The sequence below is a fragment of the Petromyzon marinus genome, chromosome 35, assembly GCF_048934315.1.
Source record: "Petromyzon marinus isolate PM22_M1 ecotype Great Lakes invasive population chromosome 35, UKy_Petmar_22M1.pri1.0, whole genome shotgun sequence".
NCBI classification, from domain to species: Eukaryota; Metazoa; Chordata; class Hyperoartia; order Petromyzontiformes; family Petromyzontidae; genus Petromyzon; species Petromyzon marinus.
The window spans coordinates 3,586,958-3,603,702 of NC_133701.1; the positions used below are offsets into that span (position 1 = coordinate 3,586,958).

Genomic DNA, 16,745 nt, shown 5'->3' on the forward strand with positions numbered 1-16,745 from the left:
ACTAAGAATATGAATTTGCATTGTTTATAAAACACCGAAAGCTAATAACAAAATATCCCATTATTTTTAAAGCTAGCTTTAAGCACGAACAGGCTCCTACACAAGCTAAAACTGTTGAGCACCTACACATGTGCAAATACTGTGCATGCAAACTTGTTTTTTTATCAGGATGTGTTTAATGAACAGTGTTGCCAAAAAGGTATGCCAAGCCAAGGGTCTTTACATTCCCACCATCACTCCACCAAAAAAAAAGAAGTCTTTTAATTTAACAGCAGTCCTCTTTTGTGAAAAACTCTCAATAAACCATATTAACGTAAGTCTCCTCTCCACAGCATTCCTGTCTTTATTCTGGTCGCACAGCACGAGTTGTCGAGTCGCTTGGGTTGCACATTTGTACAATATCAAGTGGTGGTTTCTCCATACAAAATAATAAAGGAAAAAAGTTAAACTTTCCAAATCAATCAGTTCAGAGGCCAGAGTAAAGCAGTAACTATTGCAACCCCAAAACTGAACACCAATTTTTTAAACTATACGTCAGTTGAACAGTTTTTTCTAATAAACCTACATAAGAAAAAGAAAACTTTGATCATGAAAAATAAACGTTGCACTGCAAACACTGCAAGCTTTTAGTCCGAAAAGGTTACACCGCAGACTTGCATACTGCACGGAAGGGGGGGGGGGGCAAATGTATTCACAAGAAAACACCACCCACTCAAATATCGCCACCAGAATATAACGACCCTGCAGCAGCACACATCTTCCAAGGAGAACACATTTCTAGCGGAGACACTTAACAGCGTTGCACAACTGATAGTGGGCCCTTTTCACGCTCACCGCGCCTCCTCGCATGTGGCTCACGGCAATTTGTAAAGACGTCTTTGTGAACGAATTTCTCGCAAAAAGTTGTCAGCAGACGACTGCATCTTTTTTTCGTCTTGGTTTGAATGTACGAGACGGAGGTACGTGGCCATTGGCTGGCACACGCAAAGCAGCTGCTACTCACCTAGGATGGTATACAGGTAACACACAATGTGGGCGCACATCCCCACACACTAGGAAACGTCATCATGCCATGCTCTAAATCTCCACAAGTTAAACACTGCGGTGTTCTAAGTGTTTTAACCCGCCACCCCCCCTCACCCCTTCTCCATGACCACCACTTGCCTCCCCATCACCATTGCAACGTAGAGGAAGTGAGAAACTGGCAAATATGCACAATGTTGCCCTTAAGTGAGCAAAAACATGCCATTGCCATGACGCAGAGTGAGTGTGAAAACGCTCGTCGTCGTCTGCGAAAGCGTATACACAAAGAAAACACCACCCATTTGTCCCCTGCTTTGAGTTGAAAAACAGTCACTACTGTCACTGTAAGCAAAACTGATTAACCCCTTCACTGGCAAAATAAAAAAAAAAACAAGCCACTGAAACTTGAAGTGAACTTGTTAAAACTAAATGATCAGTAGTAGTGTTAATTTTTTAAAGGTCATTTAACACAAATTTCAAACACTGGTAGCATTAAATACTGTACCAAATCAGTGATGGCGGCTAGGTGGAGAACCCAATGGTAACACATGCTCTTGATATTGAAAAGCACGGCCAACAAGCAGACACACTGGGGTTGGAAAGTCACGCATTTCAGTCACGCATGGGTATATGGGAGCATAATTCATCCTTTGACCCCTATGTCTCCAAGTTGGTGGCAGGAATGGCGCTAGTGTAGCGTGCCCTACCGATGGTGCATTTTATTTCATGAGCAGGAAGAAAATTGCGCCGTTTGCCTCCACGTGAACCAGGGGTACCCCCATTTTAGCACACGTAATTGTTTCTCCAACTGCCATCGGGCTTTGACAAGTTGCATGCCGGCTGACAGTGTTGCCAGTGAAGGGGTTTGCATTGAAACAAAACTGAAAGCCAAGAGTTTAATGTAAATCACATATAATAACGTTAATAATAATAGTTGAACTCCTGTGCTGTCATGTGGTTTTCTGGGAGGAGCATTAAAGCAGGCGTGAGACGACTCCATCCTTTCTGGCTTCTAGGCCAAAGCGGGAAAAGCCTCTGGGTCATCCACGTTCGGGACGATCACAGCCGACTGCAACAAAGGACATCAGAATTTCATAAACAAAAGACAAAATCCAAAAAGTAGTAATTCTTTGTAATATTTGCTTGACTTTTGCCCATACAGAATGTAACATTAACCACGATGCATAATTTGCCCACGTGTTAAATACAGGGTAGATAATTGCTTCAGCCAATTTATGTATTAACTATTTCCAGGGTAGCTAGGTTAAGCCTACATCCGCTTGTCAACAAGCCCATGCTGAATTATCATTTTAGTGCTGCATCAAAAAACATCAGCTTTGGCCTCAGTCGTTTTGTCTTCTGGGCCAAACCACTAATCCCCAAAATGTTGTCACTTGGCAAAATTGTGCTTAATCCCGAAAGCATTTTTAAAAGGATGTATTCATTATTTACATCCAAACTGACTTTTGTATATTTTTGCATACCAACAATTTGGCAGACCTTGTGATAAAGAAATTGCAGGTCCTAAATTAATTTATCCTGTAAGCCGGATGGTAGTAGTGCTATTCGTCCACAAAGAGCTGGGGACTCACCGGCCTCTCTCCTCTGGGAGCACCACGGCCCATGCCCCTGCCTCCGCCGCGAGGTGGTGGCATGCCAGACGGCCCTGGGGCACCGGCGACAATGGCACTGGCACTGGGACCAGCAGGAGCAGTGCCTGGAGCCCCGACGACAACACCTGGACCTCCGACAACAGCGCCTGGGGGTCCGGCCATGGCACCTCCACCACGACCTCCACGCGGTGCACCGCCCCCTCGACCGCCACGTCCACGTCGAGAGTGGTCCCCGAAGTTGATCTCAAGCTTGGAGGTTATGTCATTGGACGAACGGCGGAAATGATGGTCGGCAGTAGACTCCAGCTGGACCTATGAGAGGGCATACCAGCAAGGTACATTGCTACAGACTGGACAGTGAAAGCATCCCCCACTAACGCCACCCCGACACAATTACAGTAAACCTTGATTTCCATTGTAAATATTAAACGACAGCCAATGGCACCTCATCTACCAATATGACATTAAGGAGTGGTAGCAGCTTGGTCCTCACCTCTCCCTCCACGGGCTTGGTCTTGCGCATGACGTAGCTCTTGCCCCACTGAGCAGAGTCACACCCCTCGCCAGGCTTGCGGATGTTGAACTGGGCCTTGGCACGTGCCTTCTCCTGCACAGCCTTCCACTCGTCAAGTGTCATCTCCTTGGATCCCTCCTCCTCATCCTTTGTTTCGTCGGTTTCGTTTTCCCTGAGACAGCGCAAATGTTTAGTTCAGGCACGTGGGGCCACGTTGAGAAATAAAACCGTATTGACCATTGTAAGACTGCAGCAAACATTAAATATAAACCATGATTCAATGCTACCATTTCACAAACAAACCAAGGCGAAAGCTTGTGCCGCAAAATCCACAAAACACATTTACCCATAAACAGGTGTCACATTTTATAATAAAACCACCATCAATAAGTGCACAATGCCCACACTGCTCTGGGAGATCCACGTACTTGTTCTCGGTTTCAGTGGTCTGTACTTCCTCGTGCTCCACATGCTCCTCAGTGGCTGCCGGTTGGTCAATCTCACTGCACACAGGCACACGGCCACCATGTCACAACCACCACTCACACAAATCTCCAGAACCAGCCCAACACCACCGCAAATAACACACCACCACAAACACTATTCAAGATTGTACCCAACTGCATACCAACAGGAATTTGGTTGCTCCAACTATTGCACTTGAGTCAGTTTTGCTGCACTCACTTAAAATCAACAACAATATGCAAAAGGCATCCATAACTGGATACACGTGCTGGTGCTGAAACGCAGGTTTTTTTCTTGCGACTCATTGCTGCTTTTTGCTTGGGAAGGTAACCGGTGTTTGGTTTTCAACATGCCATTGGCTGCATTTTGCTTTCATTTAGTATTTTGTGATGCTCTGTTGATGAAAACAGCTGACAGCATGAACATATCACAATGTATACTTTGCCACAGAAAACAAATAGGTAAACCCTCCATTTTCAACAAACCGGACGTCACACCCCAAAACATGACGTGATGCACTTTAACGACCAAAAGGCAACAGCCTCCCTGGAAAATGTTCATATCTAACATCCCTGAAATACGAGAGGTCTTCTATTTGAGTATGTTCGGAGGTAACACAGACCCAACAGGAAGCCTTCTCACCGAGCCACAACATCGGACACAAAGGTACTACAGAGACCTGGTCAGAAGCTGTGTGGCCACGATCTGTTGAGTGGGCCCTACCTAGGTCACTCGAGGACGGGAGTGGGAGAAGTGGGTGGCATTCAGTGTGGACCGTGCCAAGAGCGAGTGGCAGCGTCGTGCTCCGTTTTGTAAAAGGGGGAGGCAAATCAACGGCTTTCCTAAGTCCCACGCTGCAGGTGCGGCCACCAGACTGAACATTGACAGCTCTGGTACATCATCCACCCCACCAAGGTGAAGTTTTTTTTTTGTCGCTAAACATTAACTTTCAATTATTTTTTCCCAATTTTATACCAACTGCCAAGTTAATTTGCAACTACAATGCACAAGTCAATTGCGTCACCCATGAGCAAAATGTAACTGTGGAGTAATATAAAATAGTGGTAGACGCCAAAGGGCTGTACAAGTGCTAGTCTGATCAACTCCACTAGTGACACCCTGCAGGAGGGACAAAGGTAGACCCCCTCCCCCCCCTCTGCCCAAGCGGAGCCGGGCTGCGCCCCCCTCACCTGGCATCGTCCTTGGCGTTGCCCCAGTTGTGCGAGCCACTCCCTCCACGCTTGTCCTCCGGCTTCAGACCACTAGGCCGGCACAAGTCAGCACGCGTTCGACAGTGACCGCGGCTCCATCAAAAGCTGTTTTCGCAACTCCCTCGTCAAAGCAGAAACTACGTCCAATCGGAATGTCACTCGCGTTGAAAACTGATGTGCCGATTTTATTGAACTAAAATTTGTATTGAAATGTAGCGGAAACATATCTTCTTTGGGTTGAGTCTAAACAGCAGACATCTTGGTGCCAAGTAACGTTTTTCAGCAAAGCATTTCCAACTCTAGGGTGTTTTTTTTTTATATTTTTGTCTGCATTGGAATTTATTTAGGATTGCCGTAAATGGCTCAACATGGCACCTGTTTGAAATTCTCAGAACGAGGCCATTGAAACCCTTAACCTTAAGGCGTCGATCGGAACTCTATAGCCACTGACAGCTGTGCTGCATCAATCCTGCAGCCGATTGCCGGCCCTGCCTCACGTCGCTCTCTCTAGAGCTTGTGCAGCCCCCGCGTCCCATCACTGCTTGTGACACCTCTGGCTCCACCTCTCCAGTACAGTGCCATTTGCGAGTTGCATACACATGCACCCTCACCGTACTATTTTTAGCCAGGGGATACTTACATCGTGGAAACGTTTGTAACTCAAGCCTACCAATGACCTAATCTCTCCAAACATTCGGCCACCAACTTTAGCCACGATTGCCACCAAAAGCTATAGCATCAGGGTCAAACTTGCAACTCAGAGCAGCGTTCAAAAACAGCCCCTACCACAATGAAGTTAAGGGAAATAACGTTAAGGTGTGGTTATTTTTTTATGACAATACATGCACTAAGACCAACTGGTCTGAGTAGAAGGGTAAAAACCCCCCCCCTGCATGCAATCCAAAGACCACGTTTCAGCATCAAGAGTTTAGCAACGTTGAGAGATGAGACCCACCACAAGCAGCACCAACTGGCAAGCTCGGTGCCTTACTGTACAGAAACCTAATCACTTAAGGCACACATCTGAACAATTCATCACACAACAAATACCAACCACGCAATTCTAATCAAACAATGAAAACCATAGTGTTACATTTGTTTTCCCCTTCCCTAGTGTTATTACAGGGGTAATCCGTACCAGCCATAACCATGCAGTTGTTTTAAACATTTAGCCAGTCACACATACATTGGCCAGAACATAAACTGGTACTACATATCAAAAATGTAGTACATATTTGGCTGATGAGTAAATAAGTTGATAACCGACACATTCAAATGGTATCACACGTTCCAAATTTAAGCAATAAAATGTAAGTAACTTTCGTATTTCACATTAACTTTTGTCGACAAAGAAATTTGACGACAAAGAAATTTAAGCGGCTAAAGTATCACTGCCTCAGGTGGTAATCAGCAAGTGCAATGTTTGGTTTGGGCTCATGAACAAACAAGACATCTTTCACAGCAAGACCTCCACAAGTCGTTATGCATTCAACAATCTGTGCGCGCTGCATGTTAGGCGCGCGCGCGGGCTCACGTCTTGTCACTGCCGCTGTGCCGCTCAAACTCGCGTTTTCCACGTCCGTCAAATCCATCAGGGTTGCGTCCGATGCCTCGGCCACGTCCCCGGAAGCCTCGGAAGTTGCCTCGGCCCCTCGGAGGCCGATCCATCGACCTGCTGCATTGTGAGACACAACGGGACAGCAGCAGTGGGTAAAAAAAACTAAATCTGAAGATCAAGCGCACCTGCATGCAACACCATGCATTGTAAAATTAACCTTACCACACACACACAAATATTAATGTTAATAATTTAAAATGCCCTACAGGAGATCACAATACATTTGGAAGTACATATCCCCAACCCCCAGAGTAAGCGTCTTTTTCATCCAGGCTGTCTTGTTTTCAATATCAACAGCAGTTTAAAACTGTAAAATGTGTAGAAAGCAAGCAGATCATAATGCTGTTATAATCACAACTATAATCAATAAAAAAAGAGATCAACATATTTCCATACAACAAAACATTAAACGGCAGAGGCATTGCACATTACAACACCGTTATCTTTATACTCATTTGTAGAAAATGTATCTTACAGGAATCGACATTGTTGTAGTGTTTTGCAAGGCAGTCTTTTGAAATTCTCACAGCCCAAATGGACGTTAGGATTCATGGATCGGCACCCCCCCACCGCCACCACCGATCCTTATCACTCTTGATGCCCTTTAGATCCTGTCATGGAATACTCACCCGCCCGCTTGATTTACATCATTAAAGGTATCATATAATTGAGAATGCGAGTGATAAACAAGGTTCAAACGCAAATCTGCTAAACTCAGATATATAATTACGTGCACACCCTGCGATTACTGTGCACCACACTTAAGAGGCTTGGTGAACGTCACACTCATTCGGTTGATGTGCTATAAAAACACATCTTTTTGCACGTGTTCAGCTAAATATGTAATTAACTGTCAAACAACTGCTTCACCCCCGCATCCACCACAGCTGGCCTAACAACCTCCATTACGCAACGTAACGCTAGTGACTATCCATATCATGGCCGTTAAATGAGAGCGCCATACTTCTCGGAAGACATCTCAGTTGATCCATCCGGCCGCTCTTCGTTGAGCCGCTCCGCAAAGCGACGCTCAGGCCGGGGGCCACCCCCACGCCTCTCGGGCCGCCCCTCTCCGGTGAATCCAACACCGCCACCGCGCCTTTCCGGCCGTCCTTCGCCACCCTGTCCCTGGCCTCCCTGTCCCGGACCTCCTTGTCCCTGGCCTCCCTGGCCCTGGAACGGCCCCTGGAACGGTCCCTGTTGGTCAGGACGACGGCCTATCCTTCTCGGGCCTGAACCTGAAATTCAAAGAAAAACGAGAAAAATAATTAATACAAAACCATTCTGTAAAGCTGTCTAATATGCGCGTTTGTCCTCGGCGGTGTTCAATGGGTTATAATAGGTGCATTGAAAAATGTGATACTCCGATTGATGCTTCTGTTGTTGTGGAGTAACTCATGCAGCCAGCTATGGCTCTAGGATTTGGTGTTACATGTTATTTATGTAGTTTATTGTAAAAATTCAGTCACAGTCCCCGTGATCACTGTTACGTTGCAATTATGGCTTCATTTTTTGGCGATTTCTAAAAGTTTTTTTGGTTTGGACATGTTTGTTTTGTTGTAGTACGGAGTTAGACTGATGGCCTTAATCTAAGTTTTCTTGTGGTTGTTGTTGTTTGACTTGTATCCCACGGGGATTTTTTGCACACAGCGTTGGTGTAAGGTGTTTTGTTCAGGAATATTTTGCTGGTTTTTTCATGGATTTCCTGTTTGCACAGTCACATTAAGATGTTTTTCTTGTTCGTGTTTTTTTGTTTGTGGTTGCACCCGATTCAAGAGCCGAATGGCTTACAGGGCTATACCAAAATAAATCAACTGAAACTGAATAATGTTGATAACGGCACGCGATTAGGTCACAGGTAAATTACGTTGAGGGAAGGAGCGCAATCACTCGAAGTGTTGTTTGTGAAAGCTTTCAGTGCCGAATTAATTAATTATTAAATTCATGGACACCCTTTGATCGATTTTCTAAAGCGCAAGTCCATAACAGCAACACAATTTAATACTAAACCTTGGTTATATTGGACAACCATGAGGAATCGTTCCCCGACGTTAGACTGACAGGAATAATACATTTATGCCTTCAAATACATATTTTTAAAAATACATAAAAATTTAACCATGACTTGTTACACGGTCTAGCACGCTTCACTGAAATCTAAAACAATGCATTGGTCACAGTTCCAGATGCTAGGGTTCAATACTGTACAGTTTAATGCAAAACAATGAACTCTCTAGCGCGCAGGGTATGCTTCAAAAGCTAACAGTAATCATTTGCTTTTGTGGTTCGTGTTGTAGTAAAATAACAAAAACTTTGCGCGTTCCAGCAAGCTGGTCATACGTTTACGTAAATGTTGAGCTGCGGGATAATTGGAAGGGCTATCATTTTGCCTACAAGACATCAAAAAGCCTAAGATTTCTAGTTTGATTTTGCACTGCAAAATACGATGTTGCCAAAATGCTCACAAAGCGTTAAGTCCCCGTGTCAAGCCACTCGCTATCCCCTCTGCGCGACATGGCTGCGTGCGTGCGGCCCGAGACCTCACTACACACAACGCACGTATGTCTTACATAACATTGTCTATACTGCACATACAAAACTCGGCTTACAGAATTAGATGAAGATTCCACGGATTATATTAGGGGGAAAATGTATACGCACCAGCCGCGGAACTCCCCTAGGACGAATCCGCATTTACCGTTGACAGCCTTCAACGAAAAAAAATTAGAGCGGTGTAGTAAACTTGAGAAACAAAGGCGGCCGGTAGAGGTCCCGACCACCCTACCCCTTCGCACGCCGTTCGGGCATTTACAATTGCTCGCCAGTACCACATTTCTAAACATTATAAAAAGGGGCCACACAATACTGGGCATTCAGGAGAAGCACGCTGCAAAGCGCGCGCGACAATGCGCTGCAGTGCACGCGATGCGGCCTGGACGTGCGCAGGGCCTAGACCAACAGGGCTGGCAATGGAGACGCGGAACCACGTGGCCGACGAATGACCACGACGGAATGTGCAAGACGGGATTTTGGGGGGGGGTCACCTGGCCTCGTACAAAAAAATCACCTTTACGGTGTAGTTTGACAAAAGGATGTGAAGCTGGGTATTTAATCGATTTCATCTCGGGGTGTTGGGGTGCAGAGTACGTTTGAAAGGCGGGATTAGATCGCACGAGACGGCCCCACCCCCACCGCGCCTCGTTGCGACACGAGGTGTGGCTGCACGGTTGCGATAAGGCGACCATAGGCTCCAGGCCGCCGTCTTTAAGCTCTCACGTGGGGGGGGGGCCCATGGCCCCCCTCGCCCCACCAAATTTGACTTTACTCTTTCAATGGATATGCGACTGTGCACATTCTATGAATGTCGATGCATGCAATTACAGGCACGACGTAAAGTAAAGTCGCTCAACTTTTGAAAGTAGTGAAAGGCGGCCACTTAATCGCTTTAACTCCAATTTATCAGCAATTCTATACGGAAGGAGTAGCGGATAACAGAACTTCCGGAAACTTGGTGGCTCTTATTACCCGCACCACTGCAGAAAAAGAAAACACGTTCACTTTGACCTCAGAAAAGGCATGATACGGACGCAAGCACCCCGCGAATCCTCGGAAACTTAGATAAATACACATTTTGATAAGAATCCTAAATTAATCGTCGAAGCAGCGTACAAACGCAATTAACAGCAACAGGCAGCTGCAGAAGCGCGCGGGGGAACCTCGCAGACTCTCAAAGGCCCAACAGCTTTGCAAATAGGGGGGGGGGGCGCCCTTGGGCGATTGTGAGGGGCGGGGGGGTGTGCAGTCACGACAACAAAGCCGCGTTCGCGTAGTCGCACGGCGCCGCGTCCCCTCTGCTACACACAAGAGGTCAGCATGCGCGCGCGGCCCGCGAGGGCCCAGCCGTTGTAACATTTCGCAGCGTACCCCACTGGGGGGGGGGGGGCTGCGCGCGGCCCGGGGGGGGGCCTCCCTCGCGCGCCGCGTGCCATCATCAGCCGAGCACCGTGCCCGCGCCTCAGGACCAATAGGACGCGCCGCCGGTGTAAGCGGAGTGCCAATTCTAAATGGCCGCAGCGCTGCACTTCGCTACCGTCCCCACCCCCCCCACCCAGCATCATGGCCCCCGTGCGCACATAAACAAACCCTCACCTTCGGCTCTCTTGACGGCCGTTGGCGCCGGCTGCTCGGCCGGCTTCGCGTCGGTGGCCTGGCCCGTGGTGGGCGCCCTCCTGTCGCGTTGCGACTCCTTCTTCGGGGGGGGTTTTGTTCCGGGGGGTCCCGCCTTGGCCGCAGCCTTAGCCGAGCCGCCCCCCGCGAGCTCCTTCTTCTGCTGCGCCTCCTTCAGCAGCTCGAACGGGTCGGTCTCGTCATCGAGCAACTGCTCGAATCTATTGTTTATAACGCAGCCGAAGCCCTCCTGCAGGTTTCCGGGCATGATGGCGCTCACAAGGGCGCGGATGCCGACGGATTCGCCGATCCTCCGTGCGGGCGCCTGGGCGTCGCTGCCGTGTGCGGCCAAGATGGCGGGAGCGGGGGAGACAGCCGTGCGGAGCATTCTGGGTAGAGCCCGCGCCAAGAGGCGGGGCGGGTGTTGGGGGCGGGCATTGGGGGGGAGGCGGTGGGGGGGATGGCGTTGGGGGGGGTTGGAGGGGTGGTTGGAGGGGGGTTGGGGGGGGTGATTGGGGGGGTGGTTGGGGGACCCGAGGGGGATTTGCGACGGAGATGGCTCTTCAATGACCTCTTATGGGTCACTTTAAATGTTCATTATTCGACATGAAATACATTTTAATGTAAAAACAAATATGATTGTTCTTCTTCTTGGTTTTACACCACTGGCGTCACGTGGTGTAAAATTCAATCCCACGTGTTACGATAAAGGCACACATGCCGTATCACATTGACAGGTGAATGTTTACTTTTAGACCTTAATATTACACTTCTGTAATGATGAGGCATGGCCCGTTCGATGGTTTCTACCAAAATAAAAGTTGAACACTTTCATCGCAGTCATCTCCGCTTCACGTTGTCATGCTTGGTACATGCGTGTACAGTGGTCATTTCACAATGTCAACTTTATAGTCTTGGTTCTTTCGGTAAAGTCACGTAGAAGGGAAATAATAAAATTAAAACATAATAAAATAAAATTCTCATGACGTTTCGGCCACAAAACAAGTAGCCTTCCTCAGGTGAAGGAACAGAACTGTCGGGACGACAGCGCTCCAATGAACACTGCTAAGCTTGGCAGCGTCTTTTAAGCTGGGAGGGAGGAGCAGAGTACCTTGACAAAGGAGTTTACATATCAACAGAAGAATTTAGCATTGAAGTAGCTGTGTTAATGTGAGATATTAGCAGGATGTTAAAGTCAGAAATTAGCATGTAACTGGGAGATTAGCATGATGTTAGTGAGGAATTTAGCATGTAACTGGTCACGGAAGTAGCTATGTTAAAGTCAGAGTTTACATATCAACAGAGGCATTTAGTATATTGACGCTAAAGAACTGCAACTACCCAACGATCATACAATAAACCGACGTGAATATATGATTGTATTCACGGGTGGCTCATCGGATCCGGCGTTGAAGATTAGATCATGTTTTCTGGCTTTATGGTAGCGATAAAAATGTATATGCAAGGATTTGATTGTACAGGTTTGTCCAGATTTATTGTGACCCCCATTTAATTCTCTAAAACTTAATATATTTTAAGTAAGGTTAATTTAAAACAGGAATTAATATTCTAAGGAAATAAAACAAATGTAGGGTTAAATTAATTTGGGGTCACAATCAGAATCCTTATTTCGACTGGAGGAATCCGATCAGCTATTAAGTTATTTTTTTACAGACGTCCAGTATAGTATTAAGGACAAATACATCTGGACCACGCTGCCGAGTAGAACTACAGAACGAGAACGTCCAAAGCGTCGCAAGAACCAATCGAATACAAATGAGACAGTGCAGCGCAGACAAATACAGGCATCCCCTACACGCAATTGACGAGGCAGTCCCGAAACGAGTGACACAATTGGCTACGGTACATGAATCATGATTCTTAACACCGCTCGATCCGAAGAATCGCGTGGGCGGGTTCATTATCGGACACGGCGATTGGAGGAACCGCACGTTGAGTAATCGATTATTATGTTACATCCGGTGCGGAGCGGTGGTGGAGCGGTTAGCGCGCTGCGCGTAGTTCTATAGTTCCATTTATTTGTTATAGCCCTGTGAGCCATTCGGTGTCTTGAATCGGGTGCAACCGCAACAAACAAAAAAACATGAACAAGAAAACATCTTACGAGTCCGGTGACCCCAAATTTGATTCCTGATCACGGCAAACACCGGTGACGATTATCTGAATCGGTCCTGGGCCTCCCCTTGGTCGACTCAGCCTCAATTGAGTACCTGATGCGGTGTGTAGTAAACATCGCCACTGGGGGAGACAAAGGCGGCCGGGCGTGGTGCTGACCAACCACACCTCGTGTGCCGTACCTGGCCTTCATAGGTGCTACTCGCGAACAGCACTTGCCCAACAGTCTAATAAAGGCTATACGGGGGATCTTTGTCTTTGGTGCATACGGTGCCGCGTGTTGTTTGGTTCAACTGAACCTCTGCTGCTCCTCTGGGTTTTAGTTCACCTCCAGAAATGTATTCTAACGATGGCATTGCAGAGCATTGTCAATGTATGAATCGATACACGTCTGACGCCCATGATACCAGGGTGTAAACGATATATCGATTCACGTAGAGATCATTGTTTACAACGAAACGACAACTCTGCGTATGAATAGAAACCGGTACAATATTGCCTTTTAAACGAAGGGAGCTGCCCAATTGAAACAATATTGTGGGGTGCCACAGTGGCGAGATGTTAACTACCTCGCCTGGTATGCAGGAGATCGTGGGTTCGTCCCCGATCCTTACGCCTGCTGCTGCTGTATATTTGGAGTTTGTGTCTCTCCCCGTGGTCGCGTGGATTTTTCTCCGGGTCCTCCGGTTTTTCCCCTCCACATTTAGAATAAACGTCACTCCTTTTAGAGTGTTTGGCTGCTATAAATGTCCACGTGATAAGCCACTTTTGTGGACAGGTCGCTTCTGAAAAAGAGCTCCATATCTCAGTGGGCCTTACCTGGTAAAATAAAAATTATTTATACAGTTGACCATCGATTAATTATCCGGCTGCTTCCAACATTATCCGGCAGTCCGTGGCCAATCCGACGAAACCGCTCCAAAGGCTGTAACCATATTATTGGTTCTTTCGGTAAAGTCACGTAGAAAGGGAAATAAATAAATATTCTCACGACGTTTCGGCCACAACGCAAGCAGCCGTCCGCAGGCGAAGAACAGAGCTGTCGGAAAGACAGCGTCCTAATGAACCAGTTTGGTGATCGGCACCACGATGTGACAAAACAAGAAGCTGCGCTCGATATCAGTGTCAAATTTTATATACAGGACATACAACTTAAACACGTAAGCAGGATTTTGTGTCAATTTATATGTTTATTTATACCAATTTCATACAGTAAAGAAATTAAAAACATAAAACAAACATTCAACACCTCAAAAATAAAGTAATCCATGAATGTGCAAAATTAGATATTTGAAATCATGATTTAGTGATTATGCGGCGTTTTTTTTTAAATCCCCCCCTCCATCCCGTAGCTGCGGGATAATGGATTATCTTGTTTTGTTGGAAGGCGTCTTGGTCAGCGTGGGGGGTGAAGAGGCCGCGTACCCCGCTAGAGCGCCCTCTAGTGGGGGGCCGCGTACCCCGCTAGAGCGCCCTCTAGTGGGGGGGGGGGGCGCGTACCCCTCTAGAGCGCCCTCTAGTGGGGGGGGGGGCGCGTACCCCTCTAGAGCGCCCTCTAGTGGGGAGAGCGCGTACCTCTCTAGAGCGCCCTCTAGTGGGGGGAGGGGGCGTACCCCTCTAGAGCGCCCTCTAGTGGGGGGGCGCGTACCCCTCTAGAGCGCCCTCTAGTGGGGGGGGGGAGGGGCGCGTACCCCTCTAGAGCGCCCTCTAGTGGGGGGGGGGGGGCTCTCGGCAGCTGTGTGCAGCGCGCCAGCGAGCAAATGGCACCGTTGAAAAATAGGACCTTTTTGTACCAATGTCAAAGTTTTGACCCTCTCTGGCAATACTGGCCCAAAGAGGGCCCATGTTGTAGCTGCTCACCCCGAGCTGTAAATGCCCTGATCGTGCATTGTCTTTGTACTGTTCGCCTTTTGGCGTTCTCTGGTCTGACGCTGGTGAAAAAGGGCCCTGAAGAAGGCTGTCTCTGGTGTAGGCCAATCAGTTTCAAAGACGATGCATATATTATCTGAGCATGTTTTGTTTGCATGTTCACCACAAGCATGTGTGGTTATTGAAGACATGATTCCCTGCAAAAGGTTTATATTTGGGGTTTGAACATATTAACACCTTTTTTTCTTTGCCAACAAGGGTAAAACCTATTCTTATTTTTTGTTCATAAATGCCACCGTTGTAACCACTTTAACCGAGAAAACTCGGGCTAAAGTTGTAACCCCGACAACGCGATGCCTTAGGCCGCCGTGCGGTTTGTATGTTGGCACGTTTCCGATCTGTGGCAATTCAGTCGAGTCGCAGCGTTCTACTGGAAGCGGTTATCGGCTCCGGACTTTTGTGACCAGTAATCGATTCTGATAACTGTTACCAGTTAATCAATTGCAATTGAACCCCCGGGTTAGTAGCTACAGTACTGCTTAACACGTCGCACGGCTTTCGCGACCGATATTCATGATAGAAGTTTGTTTTTGGGTTCGATCGCATTAATGTGTCGGCGTCGAACCCGCCACCACCCGTAACGAATTGGCACGTTTTGTTTACGCGATAAAACCTTGCCAATTCGGCTGTGTCGTGTGGTGGCGGGTTTAACGACACATTTCACGAGATGCATTAAGGTTATAGGCTACAGCAGCGTGCTCATGTTGTGTCTTGGAGGGTGCACGTTACCCTGGCAGCCGATAGATGCCGCCACATTCGCAATGTAAAGAGAACAACGGTGGGTAAGGCCTTGGAACTTGTACTGCAGCGTGTACTTTCAGCATAACTCCGTCATGTGTATCCACATAAGCGCAAAAAATACAAACGTGTTAACCCATCAACCTAATTAATTGGCATTTCCGACTAAGATCAAGCGGCATGTGTCCAAGCAAGCAAACTCTGGGACGGTTTCCATCTTGCGGTTCTCATCAGCAAAGCAAGCTTGTTATTATATTAGCGATCCAGAATCCCGATAATGCAATGAATTAATTATAATACCCAGGTGGGGATTACACGACGGTACTTCAGTGGACATGGTGGTAAACGTAGCGGGGCTTTAAGTGGCTCAAGGTATAATTTAAACGTCTGTGGAGTTCACTCATTTTTACGGCAAGTAGAAGAACCCCATAGCTGTCAATCCCCTTATCAGTGCCTATCTTAATTACAGACCAATTCAGACCTTATTGGGAACCCAGTGCCCTTCTAAACATCAACGTTCATCCTACAAAGTCCCGTCACAAGGGAGAAACACAAATAGACATATGTTTTTCCCCGTATTGAAATGACTGTACACCGTACAGACCTGAAAACACAATTTCCCTGCCCAAGAATACGGGGTAAACCGTCTGGGTTGACAGCTATGGAACTCGTTGTTCACTTTTGAACCCATGACTGCGGCTTAATTAGGGTGGTCATTCAGCAGCGGACTGACCACTTTTATTACTGTTTTGTGATGGAACAATACTCTATCACAAAACATACGATAGAAAATAAATATTCTTATACAAGCGCTTTAACCGATCTGTATAAGACTACTCGAGACGCGGCTAGTGGTGCACAGCACACGTGTAGGCACCTCACACAAGTCACCCACCTCTGTATTTACTCATCCTATGAAGACCACTCATATAACCATCGGCCGTGGTCAATCTACTGCTGGATGAAGGCCTCCTCCGGTTCCACGCTTGGCTATAACCATCAACAATGACACACGTGGGTGTGTAAGAACGTGGGTTGCAGAGCACACGAAGAAGGTTGGATGGAGGCTTGATCTGCAGCTGCTGAGAAGAGTTCATTTGGGGCTTGGGCAGGACAAGTTGTGGGCTGAACGGGATTCATGGCCGATGGTGAAGAGACTTAACAGCTCGTGTGCACGGTGATGAAGAGACTTAGCAACTCGTGTGCAAGGTAATGAAGAGACTTAGCAGCTCGTGTGCACGGTGAAGAGATTTAGCAGCTCGTGTGCACGGTGATGAAGAGACTTAGCAGCTCGTGTGCACGGTGATGAAGAGTATTAGCAGCTCGTGTGC

At 47.3% G+C, this 16,745-nt stretch overlaps 1 protein-coding gene across 2 annotated transcripts; it reads right to left on the reverse strand.

Annotated features, from left to right (window-relative positions):
- Positions 1 to 153: 153 nt before the first annotated feature.
- LOC116948863 (SERPINE1 mRNA-binding protein 1) lies at positions 154 to 11,010 on the reverse strand. 2 transcript variants are annotated; one of them, XM_032966044.2, is made up of 8 exons: positions 10,594 to 11,009; positions 7,409 to 7,682; positions 6,361 to 6,501; positions 4,806 to 4,877; positions 3,579 to 3,653; positions 3,130 to 3,322; positions 2,616 to 2,948; positions 154 to 2,092 (listed from the first exon to the last, which is right to left on the reverse strand). In XM_032966044.2, the coding sequence occupies exons 1-8, from the start codon at positions 10,997 to 10,999 to the stop codon at positions 2,036 to 2,038; spliced, it is 1,551 nt and encodes a 516-aa protein (XP_032821935.1). In that variant the 5' UTR covers positions 11,000 to 11,009; the 3' UTR covers positions 154 to 2,035. The 2 variants fall into 2 exon arrangements, with proteins under 2 accessions (XP_032821935.1, XP_032821936.1); XM_032966045.2 differs by lacking the exon at positions 4,806 to 4,877 and having other exon boundaries at positions 10,594 to 11,010.
- Positions 11,011 to 16,745: the final 5,735 nt, after the last annotated feature.

Bases quoted from the DNA above. Each gene is read 5' to 3' on its own strand.
- LOC116948863 (XM_032966044.2), bottom strand. From the start codon at position 10,999: ATGCTCCGCACGGCTGTCTCCCCCGCTCCCGCCATCTTGGCCGCACAC. The intron at 7,683-10,593 runs GTGAGGGTTTGT...TTTGAATTTCAG, and splicing joins GGCCGTCAAGAGAGCCGAAG to GTTCAGGCCCGAGAAGGATA. The intron at 6,502-7,408 runs GTATGGCGCTCT...CTCACAATGCAG, and splicing joins ACTGAGATGTCTTCCGAGAA to CAGGTCGATGGATCGGCCTC.